Here is a 24,606-nt window from a genome sequence, read left to right on the forward strand (position 1 = left end):
GAATACAGTATTTTACAGTGACCCGATAATAACTGAAGCGTGACTTCTTCTGCTATGATCATGATATACCACCCACACCACTAGGTGTCAGAATAAGTTATTGATTTCACCATATCGGATGACGTCAACAAAATACGAACTTCCATTTGGCACTTTCTAAGAAGGCTATAGGTTGAATTCAGAATATACTGGCATGCAACTATTTCTGACATGTGGCAAAAATAGTAAGAGTAATTATGCTATTACAAATTTAATAGTCTCAGGCTTCAAACCCAGACAAGCCTAAATCTGAAACATCCTTTCAACAAACTAGACATCTAATTATGTGTTGTGGTCTTTCAACTTCTTTCAAATTTTCAGGCTAGAAGGAACATTGTTGAAACTTTATTAGTTTGACAAACAATATAAACATTCCCCTGAATGGATTTGTTTCATGAACTTTATGACCTAGATTCTGCAAATCTCATTTCTATCTTAGAAATATTTATCTTCTTTGTGAAATGACGTTGTATTCACTGAAAACTGCATTCTTGCATATCACTCACTTTTGGCGTAATGTTATTGTTACGAAGATAGCATTGACATTTATAGACCCGAAGAGTGGAGAACAAGCAAACAGTATAATTTTTGATAAATGAGGCGTCGTCGTAACCCCGTTTTTAATGATCATTATTTACTAACCAAACAGAGAGCCGAGACTAAATCCAAACTATGATGAATTGCTGATCAATACACATTGGCGACAAACCACCAAACCACGGACTGTAATGGGAGATTGTGTCTGAACGAATATGTTCCAATCAAGCTGTTGTCTAGCAGTAAATGTTACTATACAATGCATGTTGGCTTGCTGCGAGCCCAGTGTGGCATGTGGTTTACCATGAAACACAAGGAGGGTTTTATAAGGGCAGCTGTGATTACATTCCTCTCTTCCATTTCCTTCTCATTATGAATGTGAAACAGAATACAGCCCAAGCATAACACAGCACTTACAGGAGGTGTGAAACTCCACTAGTACAAACCACACCAAATAAAATACATAATGCTGGTGGAGTTTCTTAGTCTGGCTCTCCGGGTCAAGGACTTGTATGCTGACTTCTCAAAATGAAAAGGAGAGTCTATTACTGTGAAGCCATGTAAATAAACAGACATTTCCACAACTTTGACTTTTAAACAGAGAAGCTCAGTGAAGGACATGACAACCTAGATAGGCCCATGTACCCACCATTAATAACCAGCATATATAGCCCATTTCCAACCACGTAAGAAAAAAAAAACTATTAAGAAATAAAAAGCTGAAATTTATGAGAAATACAATGGCATAAAATGTCACAAAGGAATGAATATAACAATAATTATAACAGTGACAGTTTACAGGAAACCAATTCTCACCATTACCTAGTTGCTTGTGCTTTATATTCTGCATGACCATATTTTACATTCTTAATACACAAAATGAATTGCCTTGTTAACTATTGATCATTTATAAATTAAATTAGAATTTACTAAGTCAAATGTCATAATTAATGGTTTTGTTAATAACTTTGCTTGTATAATACTATTACTTTTGTCATAACAATCCTAACAATTATTGAAATGTTTCATGCTTTGGTAATGATTTTGCTTTACTAAAGCATGTTTGTTTTTGACTTGTGGATATGAGCTTATAGTGAAAAAATCATATATTTTCATATCTCACTTTCTTAAGATCATTATCATAAAAACACCTGATACAATTTTCAGCTATGTGTCTCAATTTTAGAGCATAGTTACCTTTTCATTTTTAATAGCAGAAATTATTAATGGAAAATGCACAACAGTGAAGTTTAACAAATGCATTATATTGACCAGGAGTAGCGCTTTATTTTGATGGTCTCTATGAACATTCTGTTGACAATAAGTACATTTCCACTTACATGTCAACTACCTTTCATTAGAGTATAAGTAGACTGTGAGACTAGAAGTACAGACTATAAGTGTCTGATTATTATCTGCTAACTTTTATTATTATGATCTACCAACAGACAACAGACATTCTACTGATCATAAGTAACTTTTCCAAGAACATGTCAACTTTTTCAAACCCTAACCCTAGCAGTCTACTAATACTAACACTCTAATGAAAGTTAGTTGCTGCATGTAAATGCAAAAAATTGCTTATTGGGAATAGGGACCATCATAATAAAGAAGTGAAACCATGGACCAGTTATTTTAGTTAAATAAAACATACATTGTAAACCAGATATTTGATTTCTTAAACAAATTACTCTTTTAGATAATAAAAAACATAGAGAGGTGACCAGTAAGAAGTTATACACCAGTAAAGTATAATACGACTTTAAAACATTTTTATTACAGTTTTTAACTCAATTATCCAATTACATGAAGTATTGGCTTGATCATGCTATATCTTACTTAAGACTAATGATACCTAAATCGATCATCTAATTTAATGTATAATGTATAGTTAAAATACAAATGATGAGTTTGTCAGTATAAAGGAAAGAGAAATATGCTACCACATTTTAATTTGTTTTGTTGCTTTAGTAAAATAATTGCATAATCTTCTCATTGTGCTTTTTCTGAGTGGACAGTATGGGGGTGCGACTAGTGGATGAGTGTCCTAAGTCCCTCTTCTTGAGAGAGCAGGGGCACATACTAACAGACATTCCTTCAAGGGAACTACATGCTGATCCTCTAGCATTCACCATAGTGTACACTAGAGGAGGCGTAGTGTCTCGGCCCTTCTCGGATAACCATGATTTGCATACACAACCCAGGAATCCCCTAAGCTAAAGACAGGCTTACACTAGAGAGTTTAAAATTCTAACTGATCAAAGAATCTAGTAGCAGCACACAGACTAGGAGAATCTTAAACATGTACACTCTACAATATTTGACAATCGTAGCGCATCACTCTATAAGATGTTATTATTATGCCAGGGTGAACAATTGCATGTGATTGACATTTTATGTATTTACATATGTTAGCTAGCCTGGTAGCAGCTTTCACTCAGCCAGTACGTTCAAGGCTGAGGCAATACACTTCAACACTTCCCTTTCCAGATTCTACGGGAGGAAAGCGGGGATAAGATCAGGCTAAAATCCTGCTGCAATCAGAACCAGAATCATCATGGATATTAATAAAAGAGCTACTGAGCTAATTGGTTTATGTGGATAGATAGTTCTTTTGGACACAGGCGTCAGCGACTTTACTGCATACATTTGAGTTTAATTAACCTTTGCGTCTTGAGTCTTGGTGGTCTGACAGTGGACTCCTGATCAGAGTTGTTATAGTGGGGCTAATCAGTGGGTTTCAGCGTGATGCTTGGTTTGGTTCCGGAAGCTCCCAGCTTCAATGAAGGACACGTGGTTTCAGGGACAGTGGAGAATCTTATACTGCTCTAATAGTCCTTTGATTTCTCTGTCACAGCCCACTTGAGGAACAACAGACCTAGTTTGCTCTGATGATCTCTTTCTGCTGGGTCATTGCCTTTGTTAGAGTACTGTTTGCAATGACCCCCTTTTAGCAGGGTCCTGTCAAGACCCCATCATTTTATAGCTATATGTTAAACATTCAGGACTGAACTTCATTTTAAACCTTTAATGTATATCGTCTAGAAACATCAGTTATTCCTGAGTGATGTTTAATCAATAACTTCTAAAACAGTTGAAAAAATCTATATTAGTTATTCTCTAGTTGTACTTAAATGACCACTCATTGGGTTTAATTATGCCTGACTCTCTTTCAAATGCTCTTCTTTAATGAAGTATGTTAACAAAGCGAGAAACAAAACTGTTCTGACTGCTATCTTGTATCATTTGTCTGGAAAGGAAAGGACTCCACCCAAGATATTAGCTAACATAAAACCTGCGAACAAAACCTGAGCTAAATGTAAGTTTTAAAGTGTGATGAAATTCCAAACTTGGGAGGCTCCATAGAGCAAATTCCATCGTTTGAGTCTCCTTTACATTTCATCATCAACACTTGTGTCACATTCACCAATTGAATGAGGACATTGTCCTCCCTCAGAGCCCAGTCTCAATAACTGCCCATTTTCTGGGTCCCTGCCCTCACACAATCAACGTATCAACTCCAATCTGTCCACATAATGCTGCTGCCTGCCTGGAATGGCTGCTAAAACCTAGTACCACTCCATTTGCATCCACTGCTTCTGGCAGGGAATGCGATTCCCTGCGATAATAAACACTAATAGAAGGTGCGGGTTTGATGGATTTGTCACCAGAAGAAACATACAGCATTTCGAAGCAAGCAGCGTATATGCCATGGTCTAACACTTGTTTTCATACTGAGGTGCATCTCAAAGCGATGCATTTTTATAAATGATGCTTGTGGGACAAACATTGAAGTATTTTAATATAAACGATATCTAAATAATGTTTGTAAATGCACGAATACGATCATGCTCATCAGTGTATAAGTCGCTACTGCCATTATCTGAGCGCTATTTGCAGCTCAGCATAACATTAATATTCCTCTTATTGGCAGTTTGTTTTCCACAGGCCTGACACTCTAGACAAGATTGTTAACATGACAAAGAGAGCCTTAAGTAACTTTGGATTTAAAGATTGATTGTAGATTAGTGAGAGTTGAAAGGAAAATCTGATCTGCTATTTGCTTAAAGGGTCTTATACTCATTGTGGAAAAATGGCACTATACAATGGTCAGTTCTTGTTCTTGAATTTGATTGACAGAGTGTATTGAATATTTAGTCAGTCTATCAGTCTATCCCAGTGCTGTTTAGTATATTTTTAATGTGTCTTTCTGCAAAGCAACATCATTATACCAGCGAATGTCGACAAGTTACTGCTATAATGAAAGAAGTCTAATTTATCGATTTATTTCAAACATTGATCATTCTGGAAAAAAAGTGAGAAAAGCAGATTAAATGAAATCAAAATATCCCAGATTGATTCAGAGACATCTTTAAGAGACATTGACTGCATTCAAAATCTCAAACTTTTCTACTGTATAGTAGTATAGGCAAAAAAAAAGCATGTCGACAAAGAAGTATGTCCACATTTATAGTACTCATAATATAGTTGGCAAAAAGTGCTTGAATTACCTACTATTTACAGCATATGATGGACATTTTACCATCCAGTAGAGGATTTATGAATGACACTGGTATGTCATGATAATGACAACATTGCAAATGTAGTACATCAGATTAAATTCATACTCTTTATGAATATAGTTGCAAGGTAATTATCTATTCAAACACCTACTCAAGTAATATGCAATTTTGGATGCAGCCATTGTCTATGCGTTCACAAGCGATTCATTGTTCAAACAGAAACCAGAGACTGTCAATATGAAAGTCATTTACAGCCAATTTTTATGTCGCTTATTGAATCGTTCAGGAAAGAAACAAGTGTCATTATGAGCAAATCGCACTGAATCATGCGTTCAACCCATGTGTTCGATAACACAGTTCATTCCAGGAACAAAACAAATGACCGCATCCACAAGTGAGTCACTACTTCATTCCACTCAGATTTATTCAAAATGCTGATTCATTCAGGAGACAAACACCCCCACTGCACTGTCGTCGTTCAAAAGATGTACAATTCATTCCACTTCGACATTGTCTGAAATCATTTTAATCACTGAAGCTATATTGCGAGCTATTAATTGTGTGCTTTTAAAGTACTGTGCATGCGCCGTAGTGCAGCGCTCTTGCTCGTGTGATACTGCTTAAAATAAAACATAATGAATCTCTGCTGAGATTCTTTCATATCTCAACTGCCCAAAACTGCCACTGATGTTATAACAGCCTAATTTGCAAACATATCTGATGGAGGCCCGCAACTGTTACATTACAACAGAAAAATATTGTCTGAAAACACAAAACCACTTTGTTTTATTTTACTACTGCTTGATTCTGACAACTGTATAAACACACACAATTTAATTGCAGAGCAAGCGGCAAAAAAAATGATTTGGAATATTCTCAAACCGAATGTTGTTCTCTTTTGGGCCTGTGGAGCAAATTACAGGCCATGTTCTTGTACTGACCCTGTGTCAGCACACTCCAATTCCATTGGCAGTGGTGATCAATATCTCCCTCTCTCTCTCTCTCCCCTCCCCTCTCTTCTTCATACTGCACATTTATATCTCCTCATTCGCATAAAGATATGGGCGTTATAGCAACCTGACTCATTGGTTAGAAATGGTAGTTATTTTAGAGCAGCTTAATGGAACAATAGTCATTCCTCTCTCTTTCTCTCTCTCCTCTCTCTCTCTCTCTCTCTCTCTCTACGCACATTCTCTCTTTTTAGGCACAAGGTCTTAGTGAAATGGATTAGATTTGTTGTTTGATTTATATCTGTTGTTATTATGTGTCCCTTTCAGTATCCCATTCCAGTAAAGCGCTGATCTGCACCACATATGAATTTTCTGCTATATACAGAATATTATATCCACACAAACAGAATACTAGAGAAACTGTATCTGATTTCTTTCTGTAGCCTACTTTCTCATTAGAACACCTTATCATTAAATTCTTTTTCCCATAATACTTCTCCATCTGAGTGTCTGTGGAGATTATTAGCCTGGGGCTTTAGGGACCTTGAAGTTTACTACTCCATCCCAGGAATTTCTCTCTCTCTCTTGCTCTTTTTTTTTTTTTAACTATGGTCCTTTTCTATTCACATGCGAGGAAAAAAAGAAAGTAGTGATTTGATATCTGTGCTGAGGAATGTAAAGGGACCTCTGTCTCCATCGTGGCGTACAGTATATTTTTGTTGCTAAAATGAGTAAATGTCTGACAGGAAATGCACCAGCTTTGAGGGCGTTGGGTTGTCCCTCAACCATGAAGCAACCATCTGTTTGGGCTAGCTCTTTTTGTATTAAGCTGTAATAGCAAAAAGGTCATTCAGGAATGACATCAATAAACTTAATGAATTAATGCAAAACAAGGGAAGAAAGCGATACCTCTGTACTCGAGGGTACATCTAGGTCCACCTAATCTTCTCTGCTATGAAACAAGTAATTAGAGTCACTGCAATTATGAACAATGAAGAACTGAATTTCGGTAGCGTTTTAATAGCGGATGGAACATCCATGTAGCGTGTAAGCACATCTTAGATTAAAATGCAAGCCTATGAAATTAGTCCTACTCTTTTCAGTGCAAAATCTGCTGATAAAACTTAATCAAGCGTGGCTGGAAAGCATGAAGCCTGGTGCTTTTGGCAACAAAACAGCAATGTTCCCTCCATGTGAACTATTAGGAGAGAATAACAAAATGTTAGATGGGAATAATCCGCTGTCACTGATATTTTCCCCCTGACATTGAAAAGGTCATGGCAGATCACTCAATTAGATGACCCGTGGCTGAAACCTTTCTATCCTGGTTCAAGCAGAAATACTCGCATATGGAGCTCCTGCTGTTTCTTTAGAAAGCAGCTACAAATTATGCCTTAAGCCCCTGGTGCAAGAATCCTCTGTGAATGAAGGATGATCTATATTTATTTCAGAAAAAATCAATTAATAAATAAATCTGTTGTGGTTTTGCTACTATGTATTCTCTAGTACATCAGACTAAATTACTACTTACATGTGTTTTGTTTTTCATTTTTTTTTTAAGTCCTATCACGACACACCACTGGAACTCTGTGGCTCATTATTCTTTATCATCAGCTTTTATCCGTGCTCATAAAGACATTGAGTTACACACTTCAGTCATTTCTATTCCCGCATGGGCTTCAATTTTGATCTAAAACAGGTTTAGGCAGATTTGGGACAGTGACATTCAGGAAAGAACATATTGGTCCATATGTGCATCCACTTCTGTGTTCTAATCAGTCTAAACACTGTAGTGTGTATGAACAAAGACTATTCTTACGTAACTGTAGAAGCATAACGGAATGCATGTGTTTATTTAAAAGGCCGTCTTTTGTAAATTTGTGAAGAGACAGATAAGTATAAAAGTTTCATTGAGAACCAATGTGGAAAGTGTATGCATTTATTACAGTACTGAAATGGGTAAATAACTTCACGATATTACCAGGTGTGTATTTACTAAAACCAAAAAGGTTTTGTTAGTAAAAATGATAAATAAGTAATATATAAAACCTAGTTCACAATACTAACTATATAAAAACTATCATTCTAATATTACTAAACTATTCTGTTATAATATAATTTAGCATTCATTGTAATTTTAAAAATTATTATTGTTCTATTTGGAACTTGTAAGGTTACCACATAGAACCCAAATTACTTTCCCCAGATTTGTACAGTATATCAGTGTTATAAACTAGTTATTAATATATTAAATATGTTTAAATGTATTTTTGAGATGAAATAGTTAATTTGCATGTTCATTTACATATTTAAACGTTTTTTTAAGTGCTTTGGTTATCTTCCTCAATTGATTTGCTAACAAAATAATTATTAGATAAGTTTATGTTATTATAGTTTTATCAGTCAATGCTTATCAATTGTTATATTATTAAGTGATGCTTTAATTTTGATGCTAATTTAAAGTGATTTTATTTGAATGATTTGATTTTGTGTTCTACTTATTTAGATGCATGTTGTCACATATTTTCATTGTCCTTTGGAGTGCGTATGTGTATATATATTATTTATTGGTCATTATGAAGCATTTACCTTATTCATAATTACTATATTGCAGAATCTCTTACGTCCCCTTCATTCTGATGTATTAAAGTAGAACAAGGAGTTGAAGAAGAAAGAAAGAAAGAAGAAAGAAGAAAGAAAGAAAGAAGAGAAAGAAGAAAGAAAGAAGAAGAAGAAAGAAAGAACAGTGGACAGCTTAGGAAAATCATTAACATCAGATATAAATAATGAATGGATGGTCGAGAGAGTGAGTGAGTGGTGTAGTATTCATTGTGTGTGTGTGTGTGTGTGTGTGTGTGTGTGCACGTGTGCCGTGTGCGTGTGTGCGATACGCGTGTTATCACTGATGCACTTGTTACTCATGTTGTTGTTCCATTTTGAATGATGGTTTGTGACCCAGTTGACACTTGTCCCTGTTTTGCAATTTAGAGAGAAACTATTAACATCTGTATCTTGTTTATTTGTCATGCTGTTTACCTAATCTGATGCTAATAACGACAAGAGGATTGAGGAATTAGCTGTCTGATGGGCACATTGTGCAGATCTTCTTGCTGATTACTGGAGTGAAACACACCATTTAATGAAGGTGATACACACTAGGTTGACTACCTCAATTAACCATTCACCATGCGATGTCAGAGCATGACGATGTCGATGGTGTTGTGTTTGAAAGATGAAAGCTCCTCTGTGCACTTCACCCGCAACTTTAAAATTAGAGGAGCTAATATAAATGTTCGCATCCTCATTAAAGATTTGATGATTCTGCTCTCAGATGTGACATTACCATTAGCTTCTACATAAGCGTCGGGGCGATTTTAATCAAATACCGTTATTCTATCGACCCCAGTGCTGCCTTGTGTCGTGAACCTGCACCTGCCTTTACACTGATTGCGCCCATTTTGTGTAAGGCATTCAATGAGCTGTCCCGGTGATATTGGTTGCTGCATGGTTCATTTCTGCAGCCGGCGGATGGGCGCCGTTGCGCCTTTAAATAATATTACACAGCCGTCTTCTTTGGTAGCTAGAAGCAATTTTATATCAGCCATCTAAAAGTCATAAAAGTGATACGAGAACTACATCTCTTCATGCAACTGTTACTATTGACAAAATATTAGCTGCACTTTGGGTCCAAAAGTCCTTCTGTGATAACTCTATGATACATTTGTGAGACTAACAGCCTTAAGCCACACTTTGGCGACATGCTGGCGTATATATATAATATGCTCAAGTGACCTGCTCCAATAATAGGTATAGTTGTTAAAAGCATCGCGTTGCTTCCAGCGTACCATGATATTGAACGTTATACATGGTACTTTGGATATTACTGTATTTTTCTACTGTTTCGACTGTTTAGTTAACACAATCGCATGCCTTTTCAATGCAACAAACCAGATTTAGACTTTAGTCATACACAGGTGTGGATCATCTTTATTCAGAAGACAAAGAACTTCAATATGCTGTTTTTAGAGGCTTTGAAGCTGTTGGGTGGAGCTGTGTTGTAGTTGGCGTGGGGATATTTCCTCGGTGGACCACAGGAATAGGTCATGCGACATAATCAAATCAGTAAGCCCCAAATGACAGCATACTATCATCATAATACACAGTCATCTCTTTTGCTGTAGTTGGTGTTTAGACTGAGGTATGATGTTGTTCGGTTGAAGCAAATATTCATTATATGAACCAAAGTATTAAATTCAAATAAGTCATTCCAAACATCAGTGTAAGGTTATCGTGAAAGCAAATAATGTGTAGTGACGTGAAATAATAATTAAAAACGTGAATGAAAATGAGATATTTGTCTTAATATGTAATACACGTATATTAAAACACGCTAGATTGAAAAACATACAAAATATAAAAGCATCAACGTTAACTTTATTTGAAAGACATAAGAACAACACGGCTCGTCTTTGGCGCGCCTTGGACATGGCTACACTTCTCCCGAATATCCAGTGAGCACCAGCAGAGAGTGACACTGTGCTTTCTATTGCAAATGTCAGAGCATATACTTACTCCTTTACATGTCAACCTTCGTTATGATGACAAGGGGGTTTTCGCTGCAATGCATAGCAGTTCTTTTGCAGCTGAACGTTAGTTTCCACGAGAACAGCAAAGTCTGTGGCTTTTCAGGTTTCAGAAATAACATGACATACAGTCATATATCTATCAGTGAATCGTGTTTCCTTTTTCGCTGTACAGCATTGCTAAAAAAGTTGTGTGTAAAGCAATATAATGAAAAGACCAATAGACTAGTTATCTATTAAACTGTGCCGTGATGCCACCTGCTGTGCCCTGACAGCAGATCCAAGCAAAACTATCTACACATACAGACTATTAGGAATAACATTTAGAACAAACATTAAACACAGGATAACATATGTTTATGGTTGTGCATATATGCATGAATCCAGTCGTTGGAGCTTGAATCAGTTCATTCAACATCATGAATTTATTTCAGTCCTAATATTTAAAAGCATTCCAACATACAAGCATATATACCTTCTGTTATGACTAGTGACTGATTCTGACCGTATCAAATTATGTATCAGAATATCAAAAATAGCCAAACATGCATGGAATTATTCTGCCTACGCAAGAAGTCAGTCATGTGTATATAACTGTGGTATGATATTCCCATAAAGCCACACATTTATAGGATTGCTACCACATGCTACACATATTGTTAAAAGTTCTTAATTGCAGCATTCTAAAAAAAAATCATCAAGCGTTAATATTCTCCTTCACTTTACCATACAAGCTTATCTCCAGGCTTCTCTTCATGCTCGCTGGCTTCCCACTTGTTTACATGAAATCCAGTATAATTGTGTTTTTAAATGAACAGTAAATGCACTTACTCAGGAAGGTTAACTACAAAACAAGGCCCAAGCAACTCTACAGGTAGTGATGAACGTCCACTTTAGCCAGGACATTGTAGAGCCTTCATCTCTAGTTCTTCATCATTCTAATTTCTGTTAGAGAAGAAAACAAGTTTAAGTGTACATGCTACATACATGTAAATATATTTATATATTGTATATAGATAGATAGATAGATAGATAGATAGATAGATAGATAGATAGATAGATAGATAGATAGATAGACTGTATATATATATAATAAGGCCATATCGTTACTTTTAGACTGGGGCTTTTTTTTTTTCATTTCATTCTGCACATTGTTAAAGTTGCAAGAGAATAAGGGTCTGTGGATCCCTAATTCTCATGCTAACCACCACAACTCTTATTTGTGAGGTAGTCATGTGACCATTAGATATCCATTACACCTGAACAATATCTCACTGTGCATTCATCAGCTTGTCATGCATGTGTTCTCTGTTACTCAGCACAGAGGAAGTAGTGTGTATGGAGAAGAGAGAAGTGGGGAAGAATTAAAGACAGAGGTAAGAGCAACGTGTACGCTGTCATTATAAAAAAATACATATGTGAGGCAAAACAAAACAAAACAAACAGAAAACATGCAGCAGAAGTGGAAAACAGTCTTAACATTACTAATTTGTCTTTGTAGTAAGAGGAGAGTCAGAAGATCTTTCAAAAGCAATTAGTGAGGAGATATATAATTGCCTAATCTGTTGACATCAGTTTTACTTGTTAGTATTGATTGAGCTAATTTACATCCGGACTTCAGTCTGATTTACTGACAGCTCATGACCACGGTTTGCAGAAGATTGCAAAATACGCTTTGACCTAAGTCTGCTCTGTTTTTGAAGGGTTTTTGTTTGTTGTGGTTTTCACAGCTCATAGTATGAATCTATTTAATTAATCAGATCTGAGGTGAATAACATTATTTCATCGTCATTTCAAACAAACGGAAAAACTGCTCATTTTGTGCTGTAGCTCGGCTAAAAACAGTATCACTATAAGCACTAAAAGCAAAAAGCTGCACGTTTGCGGTAAACAATAATATTGCATTCTCCAGTCATCTGGGGCCTGTTTCAGAAAGGAGGTTAAGTAAAAACTCTTGAGTAGGTTAACCCTGAAATGAGGAAACTGAAATCTTGTGTTATTTTTAATAATAATTTTATTAATTCATTAAATAAATTAAATGTTTTACATTTTAGTGGTAAAACATTGGCGATGCACACTGTAGGCAGATTTTTAAGTAAAAGTGGAGACTGGAGCTGGAGAATGAGCCCATTTCAAAAAAAGTGGAGTGTTCCTTTAAGATGATGAGTAAGATATTTTCTAATCTAATTAGAAATTTAACAAGTTGGATTAGAAATTATTTAATTAAAATGGCAATATTTAATGTCAAGTGCATTTTTTGATATGTAAAGTAATTTATGCCAACGCCAATTTTTTAGGGGTGTGTACTTTAAAATGACATTAGTTCAATAATTTACAGTTTTCACTTCTGATATTTTAACAGTTATGCATTGATGGAAGTGCGCACGCAGACGTCTTTTAGCTGTAGCTGTTGCTATGGTGAATGTAATTTCGGCTCCACTGATCATGGCTTTTCATGGCCAAAAAACCTCAGAGCTAAACTCAGAGTCAGCCTACTCAGAGTTGAGTAAACTGACATAATTCAGGCGATCTGAAACTAGAAACTCTGAGGTTTTAATCTCTCGGTAAGTCAGCTCAGAGTTCAGTTTAAACTCAGAGTTGAGTAGAACTTCCTCATTGAAACAGGGCCCAGAATCAGGAGAGGGACTATGTGTAGATCAAGAGGAGTCCAGAACAGTGCTGATCAAATACGTCTGTGGTTTATGGAGTGAGAGAACAACAGGGGATGGACTTTTCACTGGAGAAATCATTATTATGGATTACTTCACAAGATGTTAAATGATTGACAGGATTATTGTGATGCATTATCTTGCATTTTCTGCATATTTTCTAGAACCTTTAAAAGAAGTGTAGTAATACTTTAGATTACTCTGTTACGTCATTAGACAATTTTAGTAGCAGTGCATCATCATGGCCTAAATTAGCCTGCTCAAAGTCCCATTTTAAAAATGAGTAATATGCAGGCAGACCCAGGTGTCCCCTTGAGAGCTCTAGAAATAGACATCTATACACAATGCTGCAGCTAGTCCTAGATCAGAAGGAAGTGGGTTACTCTATTACGCTTAACCCTTGCAGCACTCTTTTGTATAGTGAGGCTAATACTGCTAAGAGAACTTGGCCTATTTCCATTAAGCGACTGCACACTAAGCAGGAGCTTTTGTGTAATTATTGGTCATATGGAGATGAATCTTCAGTTTTGTTTAATTCTGGAAGTACTAACAGGTTTGCATTTGGAAAATCCAGGTGGGCTCTTGATCCAGACCAGACAATGAGGCATTTAATCAGCTAATGTAGAGGAGCCTAATCTAACTCCTCCTTTACAAAAGAGGAGCCAAAGCCATACATAAGCCATCGCATTATGCTCAAATAGAGGGCGCTCTGCTTGAATAAACAAAGAACAGAATACAATCTCCTGAAAATTTACCCATGGCTGATTAAAATGGATCCTGCAGGGGGTTTACTGGAAGGCTGCCCTGACCACCCTGTCGCTCAGGGGCTGGGTGGGTCTGAAGTTGTCCCCAGCATCCCATCATTGCCTTCTGGAAGCTCTGCTCCTTTAATATGGGACCTGAGACGATGAAACTCTTTCAATCTGGGGCAGAGAGAAGTGTTGAATGTTAATTGAAAGAAGGCCAGCATTCACCTGTGCACTACAGTGGAGGGGTGCATGTGAGCGGGGCCCAAAATTAACTGTTTCCACAGTGGGCAATGGTGGAGTGAATAAAACACACTGACCATAAATGTGACCCTGGACCACCAGTCTTAAGTAGCACAAGCAATAGTATGCAATAGTAATTGTATGGGTAAATAAAGCAAATCTTTAACAACTTTAAATGCAACTTTTTTTTGCACCTCAAATTCCTTAAGATTCCTTAAATATAAAGATTTTTAAATAGTTGTACTCTGCCCAAATGTTGTCCTATACTAACATAATCCAATACACACATCAATAAAAAGCTTCTCTATTCAACTTTCAGGTAATGTATATTAAATTAAGCTACTTGATTGTTATGTCACAAAAAAATGTAATCTATATTATCTTCCAAACAGAAGAGGAACACAGAGTTTCCAATAAAAGAGAGTTTAATACAAATAGTCACACGTAATACTACTTTAAGGACTGACAAGTAGAACTAAACAGACAGGGTTTTAAACACAAAGAACATAATTGGGAGAACTTAAAACAGCTAGACAAACACAGACAGGAACTAATTAACTAACAATCACAAACAGGAGGACAGAAAGAACCAAATAAGGGCAGGGAAGACTAAAGAAAAAGAAAACCCAACATACACATGACACTTTGCCTGCATACATACAGTGTAGGCACATAAAACTATATATACTATATAGTTATGTGAAAGTATTATCACAAGGTTTTATATACAGTTTAGATATGTATCAATCTAACTTTATCTGCATAAATAAAGGATATAAAGCAATACATACAGTATTGCAAATCTCAACTGCATGTTTTTATTTCTTTTGCAAAATAATGTAACTATATTAACAACCAGGTTTTATGGCTTTATTACTTTTATTCTTTTTATTATACTTTATTACTATAGATTACAGTACATATATATATATATATATATATATATATATATATATATATATATATATATATATATATATATAGTAAGTAAATTGTTTGATTGCTTGTATTGTCATAAAATATTAAGGACAGATAAAAGATATTCTAAACATTAACACCTTGATCTTAGGCTGCTATACAAAAATGTTGTGGAAAAATGTTATAGAAATAAAATTAGTTTGACTTAAACATGGCAGAACACTGATGAGTAACTCTTATTTCTTATGTGAGTGTTGAATGTAGACCACGGGTGTAAGTTTTTTCAGAAACTTGATAAAGTATTTTCTTAGCTTTTCTATTTTTTCCCCTCCCATCGTGAACTTATAATAGTCTGAAGTATTTGTTTGAAGTCACTAAACACAAGCAGGGTCATATACCCTGCTCAAGTCCAAAATTGGGATAACATATCAGTGCTGCATGTTGACTTAATCCGAAAAGGAACGATTTATAACAAACGCGTTATTATAGTCATCAAACACAGACAAGACCCTGACCTGCTTTCATGTTTGACTTCATAATCAATATATGACTGGCCTTTACTTGAAAGTACCCCTGCTCTGCCAGTCATTGAGATCAAAGATAAAGTAGTTGCAGACAAACAGCATATATTGTTCTTCAACTTATGATGTATATCACTGTGGTTAACCCCACTCTGTTCAAGTCATGTCAGTTCGGTTTATGATTTCCCTATTATGTGTTTATATCAATTAGTGTTCTATTTTTACTCCGCAAATGTACATTGAATTGAAATATATATATATATATATATATATATATATATATATATATATATATATATATATATATATATATATATATATTTAACAATAGCTGTGAAGGTGTTACCTGCATCTGAGAGATGGTAAGCGGGTAACTGTAAAGAATCCAGGTGACGTTCTCACTACAGGGCGGTGTGGTTAAAGAGCCCTCATACACCCAGTAATCTCTTAAGAGAGGATCTGAGGAGGCAGACACACCAACGGAGACAGTCAGATACACACTGGTAACCTTTAACAAATATACATCAAGATACTGTCAGCAAAGATCAAATACCAAAACGTGCAAATAAAAGTAAATATCAAACGAGATTTACCAGGCAGTAACGTGTTGGGGTTAAAACATGGAATTATTTTTGTCTTTCCCTGTACACACACACATAGGCATAAAAAAAAAAAAATCAGTCACAAGCATATAAGTGGTATTTTTGGCTGTTGTCTCTAGTGAGCCAGCTCTTCTGCTCACCTTATACTGCAAGTCCTGCAGGACGTCTGTGATGGCCTTCAGCCCAAGGTGTTCCTTCCCAATCTACAAATTAGAGCACCTTTGTCAGCTGACTGCAGAGACGCTAAAAATGCCTTTTCTTGAAAGGCTTTCTGTATTTAAATCATGTTTTTCTGTACACAGAGCTATTAGGTAGTTTTGTTGATGATGACTTCCCACGTGGAGGTGTGATACCTGCACAAACAGGGCGATGATAAGGATGCCTTTTTTCTTGCCCATGGCCTCCTCCACGCTGTTGAATAATGTAGAGTTCCAGTGGATGAGATGAAGCTGTGGGAGATATTCATCACTAATTGGAGTGATCTGCAGTAAACCTAACTCTAAAATGACAACATATTCAAAAGCATGCCAAATTATAAAGGCGATGATGCCAATTCTGTGTTGTGTCAAAAGACTGGTTCGACTGCAGTTGTGCTAACAACTTGAGAAAACTTGATATGGTAACAGGTTGACAAACATGGTAACATACGTTAAGAGCGGGTCCTTATCTTTCTCCTTGTGTACAGACGACTAGGAGTAGGAGAGCAGGTGCCAGGAACAGGTGATTTGAATAGATCACTTGATGATAAATCCTCTTTAGAGCATGTGGTATTGTTGTTTTTGACATGGATGGGCTCCCAGTTTATGGTTTTGTAGTTAAAAAGGCTTCCTTCCTCATAAGTCAAATGGACAAAGCGCCTGACACGCTGGTGTGCTTTGCTTATGCAGAGTTAATGCTGTGACCTGTTAATATAGGCCCTCAAAATAAATATGTGTCGTTTATGTGTGCGGTGTGAAGCGGACTTGTTTTAGTCCAGTCTCTCGAACATCAGAGAAAGGGTGTGAGAGAACAAACAGGAAGAAATGATGAACTGACGGAGTGACACTGACCTCCATAGGAAAAGCCTTTGAAGTTGACAGTGTGCTCAGATCCCCTCTGGTTCTCTTTGCCCCAGTGGAAGCGCACTGCTTAGTTCATACTGCGTGGTCACTCGGGAGAGGACCCCAGTCACAACTGAGACAGCATTACGTAGGTCACGGGAAAGGGAACAGGATGAAATGGCATTAAAACAAGCTGAGCGTACATGAGCTGGTTTGCCACAGACAGCAGATTTATGTTATTTAACCTCTCCGTGACCTAGAAAAGCAAAACATCTTGTCATGCCACTAATGTGCTCTTGGTTAAAGAGATAGTTCAGGCCAAAATGAAAATTATGTCACTATTTAATTGTCATCATGTTCCAGATAATGGGCAACCATTAAATGGATAGATCCAAAGCAATTGCAATGCCTGATATTTTTGAAATATAAGAACGTCAGTATTTGTGAAAACTAGATGATTAAAGTATAGAAGCTGTTAACATATAAATCTCATATTTTAAATGGCTCATTACCTGTCAAACTTGATCAAATGAGGCCGTCTAACCAGCTTTTTTTAAGCATAACTGAGATACTATAGTTTTTGTTGATATTTTGAATTAAATCAAATTGATTTTGTTGCTTTGTCATTTTTTTTATCAGTTTTTGTTAAATCTCAGTTTGTTAAATCTCAATATAGTTTATTATTTTTTTGCATTTCAGTTTGTAATTTTAGTACATCAAATTATGCTAAATTCTAAATAGAAATTCTTTTTTTGAAACTAGCTGAAATATAATACGTTTTTTATTATTATTTGACATCAGTTAACAGTTATTTTTGGTCACACTTCAAGTTTTAATTCTCGCTATTAACAAATCATTAACTGACTTTTGCCTCAATAAACTACTAATTTGCTGCTTATTAGTTAATAAGATAATTGTTAAGTTTAAGTATTGGGTGGGATTTGGAATGTAGAATATGCTCATGCAGAATGCGTGCTTCATAAGTACAAATAAACCGCCAATACGTTATTAATAGGCAAATTACTAAGCAATTAGTTAATAGTGAGAGCGGGTCAAAAAGTGTTGCCTGATTTGTTTATGGTTTTATTTTTAGTATAATAACCCTGAACCTGACTTGTGCACCTCATATTATCTTTTGAAATGAAAAAAACCTGTATGAGCAAAGTGAGATTTAAGATGAACTGCTCTCATGAGAAGATGCAAAAACTCAGCGGTTAGTACCTCTACATAAGGTTGTTTCATCTAAGGATTGACCCCGCCTGTGTAACACCAAAACTACCCAGCACTGGAAAAAAATCGACCTAACATATGGCGGTTGATTTTTTTGAAAACCCCCCATCAATTTTTATAGTGTAGCATCCACTTATAACATTTGAAAGCTAGAATGTAATTTTTAAATATACTCTAAAATGTTAAAGTTGAAGTAAAAAGTTCTTTTGGTGCTTTATGGTACTTTTTGCTACATCTTCTGTCTTTTTTGGAACTTTTGTCATAGCTGTGAAAAGCTATGAATGGCATGTTGGTAAACAAGGCAGAAAGTAAATAATGGCAGAAGGATCATTTTTAGTGAATGTTCAGCATGTTATACCTGATTTGGACTTGAGCATGATCCTCACAGTATGACCGTCGTTAATGACTTCACAGTCCCTGCAAACGACATAGTTGGGGTTAAGCCCCACCTCCAGAAGCAGTGGTCATGCCAGCGGGCCTCCCTAGAGTTAAGGTTTATGGGAGACTGGTACTCTCCATTTGCCTCAGGAAACAGAAGACCCCATTCAACACCTGAATTTAAGCACAAAAGACAAAATCTTTGATTCAATCAACCTTTAAATGGTGATTACATTTTCTTCTAATGCAGTTATCAAAGCATACTTATCTTTATGGATAACACTGTCCTTGTTCATGACCCACTAGCATGCTCCTCAACCTTGAAACTTTTGTACCAATCAAACTTTTTGCACCATGATAATTTGTGTCAAATAAAATATTAAATAATAAACAGTGGTCCATTTTTTTGTCCCAATGTTGTAACTAAATAAAGGCTGCCAGAGCTCTAGTGCCTCAAAGTCATTACAGAGCAGTCCACCAGGAATAGCAGACACAGGGGGATACAGGATGTGCTCGGTTTTTGTTTTTTGTTCTTTTGGGTTTTTTTTTTTTTTTACCTCGGCTGCTTTTCTATATGCATTACTCACTCCTCTCTTCTTTGACTATTCACTATGCATTTGTTTGTTCTAAAACCTCACTAGTAAAGAAAACATATTAAAACATTAACAGAAGAACAAAGATTGGAAAGAAGATTCTCTTCACAAAAGAACAATCTTGGTCTAAATACAGTTTTTAACATAATAACCATGCATTATGCAGTTATATATTTTTTTAATCATGCACTTTTTTTATAAAACACTTTCAGAAAAGGTTCTTATGTGGTGTACACGCAATGCGACAGATCACAGATCACAGAAGTCTAATCTTGTCTGTGTATTTAAAGAATTGGTAGTACTGAGACGGGGTTGCATTTGGAGTAATTCCTGATCGTGGGTGTGACAATAAAGTTTCATGTTTCACAAAGAGGAGAATTAGCCAGTGATTCTGTCATTGAATTCTTACCTTCTTCATAGCCCCAGTCCAGCTCATCTTTGCCAGGGTAGTTATCGGTCTCCTCTATAACATTATCTGCCATAGCAACTGAGTTTTCTCTCTACAACTTTCGTTCTGTCCTGAGCAGGTTCCAAAAAAACTACTTCTTTCTGACCCTGTTTTCAGGGTGAATTCTTCCTCGTCGCTTGCTCACTTCCCTCCCATAAAACATGAAGAAAGTGTTCTACAGCAATACAAGTGGAAGTGACTAAACTCAATAGCTTCAAAGACTCAGTGTCCACGCTGAGACTGCAGCCAACAGGAACCAGTCGTCATTCCATCGAAAGTGATGAGTTTTCTTCTCCTGCGCTCTCCTAGGAAAGTTGTCTTCTCTGTACCAAACAAAAGTAAATTCACAAACTTACTCTCTTAGCTACTACAGCCCACACGGTCCCCCACGAGCCATGTGATTGGCCTAAGCCTCTGATGTAGCACCATAGAAACAGCTCAGCAGTCTGGCCCTGGTTTACAGTCAGGCCACGGGAAGCACAGTGCACATTGGCAAGAATGCAGGAGTGATGTTGCTCTTGGAGAGTTCCTCCCACAATGGAGGAAATGGGTGTGGTTAAAAACACACACCAGGGGAGGGTGAATAAGGAGAGACCGAAGAGAGGGAAAGGTCTGTTATTGTTTGCTTTGCACGTTGCTGATGGTGATTTCAAGGTAGGGATGAGAGGGGCCCATACGGTGCTTTCCCCTAGCTCATGGTTATTATTCCTCCTTAAACTGTCCAGAGACAGCTCTACTGACTTTAATCAGAAGTTTGCAGGAGACCTTGTTATTTGTCAGCAATGTCAAATCTTATCTTACGTTCTACAATGCTAAATGTTATTTTATCAGCTAGACAACAGTAGCTTAAGCTATCAAGAACAGTTTGAACTTCCACTAAATGAATTTATGTCTATTTAAGTCTCCTGAATGCACTGACTGACCCAGATAAAAAAAAAATGTAACAACTGGAGGAGGTGAAGACTCCAGTTGTCGCATTGCCTTGAATTCTATACTAAGTAACTACTTTGACCCTAATTTTCTAAAATTAAAGGCAGCACATTACACAAAAGTGCAATCACTACCTAATTAATTAAAAGTAGGTCGATTTACTCCCCAAAGCTCAGGGAGTAGAACAGGGCTGTCATGTGACCTCAGCATCTTCTATATTAAATTGACATTTTTGATCAGATATATTTGGGAAATCTGCATTGGCAGGCATCAAAACAAACAGTTTATCGGGAAGGTGTGTCTGATATAGTGTTCAGCAGGATTGAGGAATTTGAATTCATCTGAATACTTTGAATAATTCATTTACCGAACAATATAATTCTTGTTTGAACGAAGGCTCATCAGATTACAGGACTGTCCTCTAGTGGACATTGCAAGACATGACAGCCTGCTCAGAGTCCAGGAATGAGAGACATTTGGTACATGACTATAAATAAGTAAGTAATGTGTTCATTTCTCACTCAACTTTGACCTTGCTTAGGAAACGAGTCATGGCAAACAAATTCATCTCAGAAAAAAAAACCTTTAGTGTCAATGCTTTGAGCTAAAATATGAGTCTGGTATCCATGATATTGCTTAAATCTGGTCTTACTCAGGAGAGACATCCCGTTTGTTGTGTGAGGGCAACATAGGATGGACTTCTACAGGAAGCATTTGTCTCATATTCTGGCAAGAAGAGTTTAAAGTTACTCTCATTCTGACGGCACCCATTCACTGCAGAAGATTCAGTGGTGATCAACTGACGTAATTCAAAATTTCTCCAAACCTTTTCTGATGAAGAAAACTGGGGTGATTAAAATTTTGACATTTTTTTGGGTGATATACACTATAGATTTTCCTCCAACTATTCTTCAAAGTCTAAATGTGAAGGCATACGTTTATATATAATAAAAAAAACTCCATTAAAGTTTGTGTATCTTACTAGTTTAACAATATCTAAGGTCATCTATGGTACCTTAAGCAAATGTCTCTAGGGTAAAACTCACAACATGGTGTGTTCCCCTCATTAGATAATTACATATACACAGTACATTACAAATCTTGCATTGTTCTTATAAATTAATTAAAACTGAGATTGGAAACAGGAGGCTTGTGCACATCGCCTGCCCTTTCATGTGCGTGCAATGGTTTTGACACCATCAATGTGGCCCAGAGCAAAGCACTTAACCCCAAATAGCACCGCTGACACTGGAGTATGGTTAACCATGCACTTTGAATCCTGTGTCAGTCTGAATAAGAACAACTTGCTTTCAGTTTGATGGATAGGCTTTGAAATTTATTCTTGCAACTGTGCGTACCATTAAGAAATGAAAATATTATTACTTGATTGCTGAAATGTGAGAATGCTACAACCTGATTCTGGAAAAGTTTTTTAAATTTCAAACGAAATAAAAACTAAAAGTATTTTAAATCGCATGCGCCAATATTTAATTCACTGTAGAACATATATAACATAAATATTTAAAACACTGGTCTCAAACTCAATTCCTTGAGGGCCACAGCTCTGCACAGTTTAGGCCTAATCAAACGCACCCGATCTAGCTGATCAAGCTCTTTCGGGATCACTAGAAACTTTTAAGCAGGTGTGATTGGGGCTGGTTGAAGTTAAACTCTGCAGAGCTGTGGCCCTCCAGCAATTGAGTTTGAGACCACTGGTTTAAACTTGACAAATTGTACTATTTTATTGGCTAATTTCAAATAATGTAAGGTATTTAGTTTTGTTTCCAGGATGGAAAATATGGATTTAATTGCATTTTAAGTGCATTTTACATAAAACCGGTAATTGTCTGCCATAGGGTAAGAGAAATCATCTTAATGCAAACGGAAACAAGATTTATCTTTTATTACAAAAATTGGCAGAAAACTCATTGCAAATGCACATAATTTATTATATACTTTCCCATGATTGGATGCATTGATGACATACATATTCCCATCATCTCACCTTCTAAAGTGAAACAGATTACTTGTCAGTGGCGCTGATGGGTTTCGTGAGCCTTCTTGCTGTTGAATGAGAACAAGTCAGGTGTTAATTTTGTTACTCTAATTAAGAAATGTAACAGGTTGGCATTTAATTTTGTGAAAATGGTTTTACACTGTTTGAACAAAAGCTGCTATGCATTTAAATAGACACTAAATGATATTTATTGAGTGAAATGTTTGCAAAGTCATGTAGCCAACACTCATTAAACTTTTATGCTTTACCTTGATTAAATTGTTTTTATACTTAATTTTTGGCTGCTGTGATGTTCTTCTTCTTCTTGGGATACTATGAAAATTAATATTAGTTTAATAATTTACAGTTTTCACAATAAAAGTGAAAAGGTTGTTTTGAAGAATATTTAAACACTTAAGTTGAAATTCTACAGTAAACAAGCAAATTAGTAAGGATGAGAGGATCATGGTTGTGTATAAAATATTTCATAAGTTGCAGACAAAAAAATCACATTTCTCAATGCAAAATCACAATCACACATTTAGTTGTGTCGCCAACTACCTTACATAAAATACAAAAAAGATTCACATAATCTAGAGAAATCTCAGTTTTGTGGGGCAGTGGCTGGAAGCCTCAGGTGAATGTGAATGACCTTTGAGCCCTCAGATAGCATTGCATGGTAAATATAGCCAAATGTGCTCAAGAAGTACTTCAGAAAACTGCTGTCATTACTGAAATACATATATTGGGATTGTACAGAAACATACATTGCAATCAAGAGGAAATATTTTATGGGACGTCCATGGATATCATATAAAGACATATATAAAGACAATGCAAGGTTCAGGCTGATGATTCATGACTCATGATGGTTCAACTTTTTGAACAATGTTGCTGGGCAACTTTGGGAAATGTTGCCATCAATGGGCAAAAGAGGTAATACAGAATGCCCATGACTGATCTAAAATATCCAGATAGAAAGTGCCCAAGCAATGTTGCTCCATAAATGTTGCCCTATGTATCATCAACCTAACTCTACTCTTGTTACAATAGTGTGCTTTTGTTGACACCTACGGATTTGACTGATTGGCCAGCACATGTATGACCCATCATCCAAAAGGAGAATCAGACAGTAATGCCTAGAGACGCATCAGCAAACATTTTTCTTACTAAACTTTAACAATATCCAACCATTTTCAAAACATTCTAATTAAAAGGATAGTTGGTGTAACACAGTGAAACGTGTCTCTCTCCCACCTTTTGAGTGGAGTGTGTTGAGCCAATATTAAAAAAATACAATTAGGCTTAAACAACAGATTATTGAAAAAATGTATGGTGGGGACTTCTATGCACCAGTTGTTGATTGTATATTGTGATTATAGATGTTATAAATGTGGTAAATAGGGGTTTTTGCCCTGTTAATAATTCCTAGAACTATTGTTTTTTGTTTTGCATTGCAGGAACTTGGAACAGGTTTAGTTGTAAGAACTGTTTTAGGAACTCAATATCCTTCTACTTCAGAGTAGGGTCTAAAACAGTTATATAACAAAAACGCTAGAGACGTTAGAGCATGCTAATTGGCCAAACCCATACAAAGTTGCGTAAAATATTTATTCCACAAAAGTGAGGTGGCAGGGGTTGGTTTAAGTGAACTAAATGA

General features: G+C 36.2%; 2 protein-coding genes across 2 annotated transcripts in view; both read right to left on the reverse strand.

Moving 5' to 3' along the window:
* The window catches only part of tox (thymocyte selection-associated high mobility group box), an 839,643-nt gene that overhangs the window by 76,581 nt on the left and 738,456 nt on the right, over nucleotides 1–24,606 (reverse strand). The gene's annotated exons all lie outside the window — the stretch shown is intronic.
* ca8 (carbonic anhydrase VIII) lies at nucleotides 14,122–20,492 on the reverse strand. The gene is given in 11 exon segments (XM_043255291.1): nucleotides 14,122–14,224; nucleotides 14,276–14,322; nucleotides 16,076–16,188; nucleotides 16,323–16,371; nucleotides 16,472–16,534; nucleotides 16,685–16,780; nucleotides 17,381–17,398; nucleotides 17,400–17,458; nucleotides 18,900–19,065; nucleotides 19,068–19,153; nucleotides 19,982–20,492. Coding segments are annotated over 11 exon segments (873 nt in total). The 5' UTR covers nucleotides 20,055–20,492.

This window comes from Puntigrus tetrazona, chromosome 2 (assembly GCF_018831695.1).
Source record: "Puntigrus tetrazona isolate hp1 chromosome 2, ASM1883169v1, whole genome shotgun sequence".
NCBI lineage: Eukaryota > Metazoa > Chordata > Actinopteri > Cypriniformes > Cyprinidae > Puntigrus > Puntigrus tetrazona.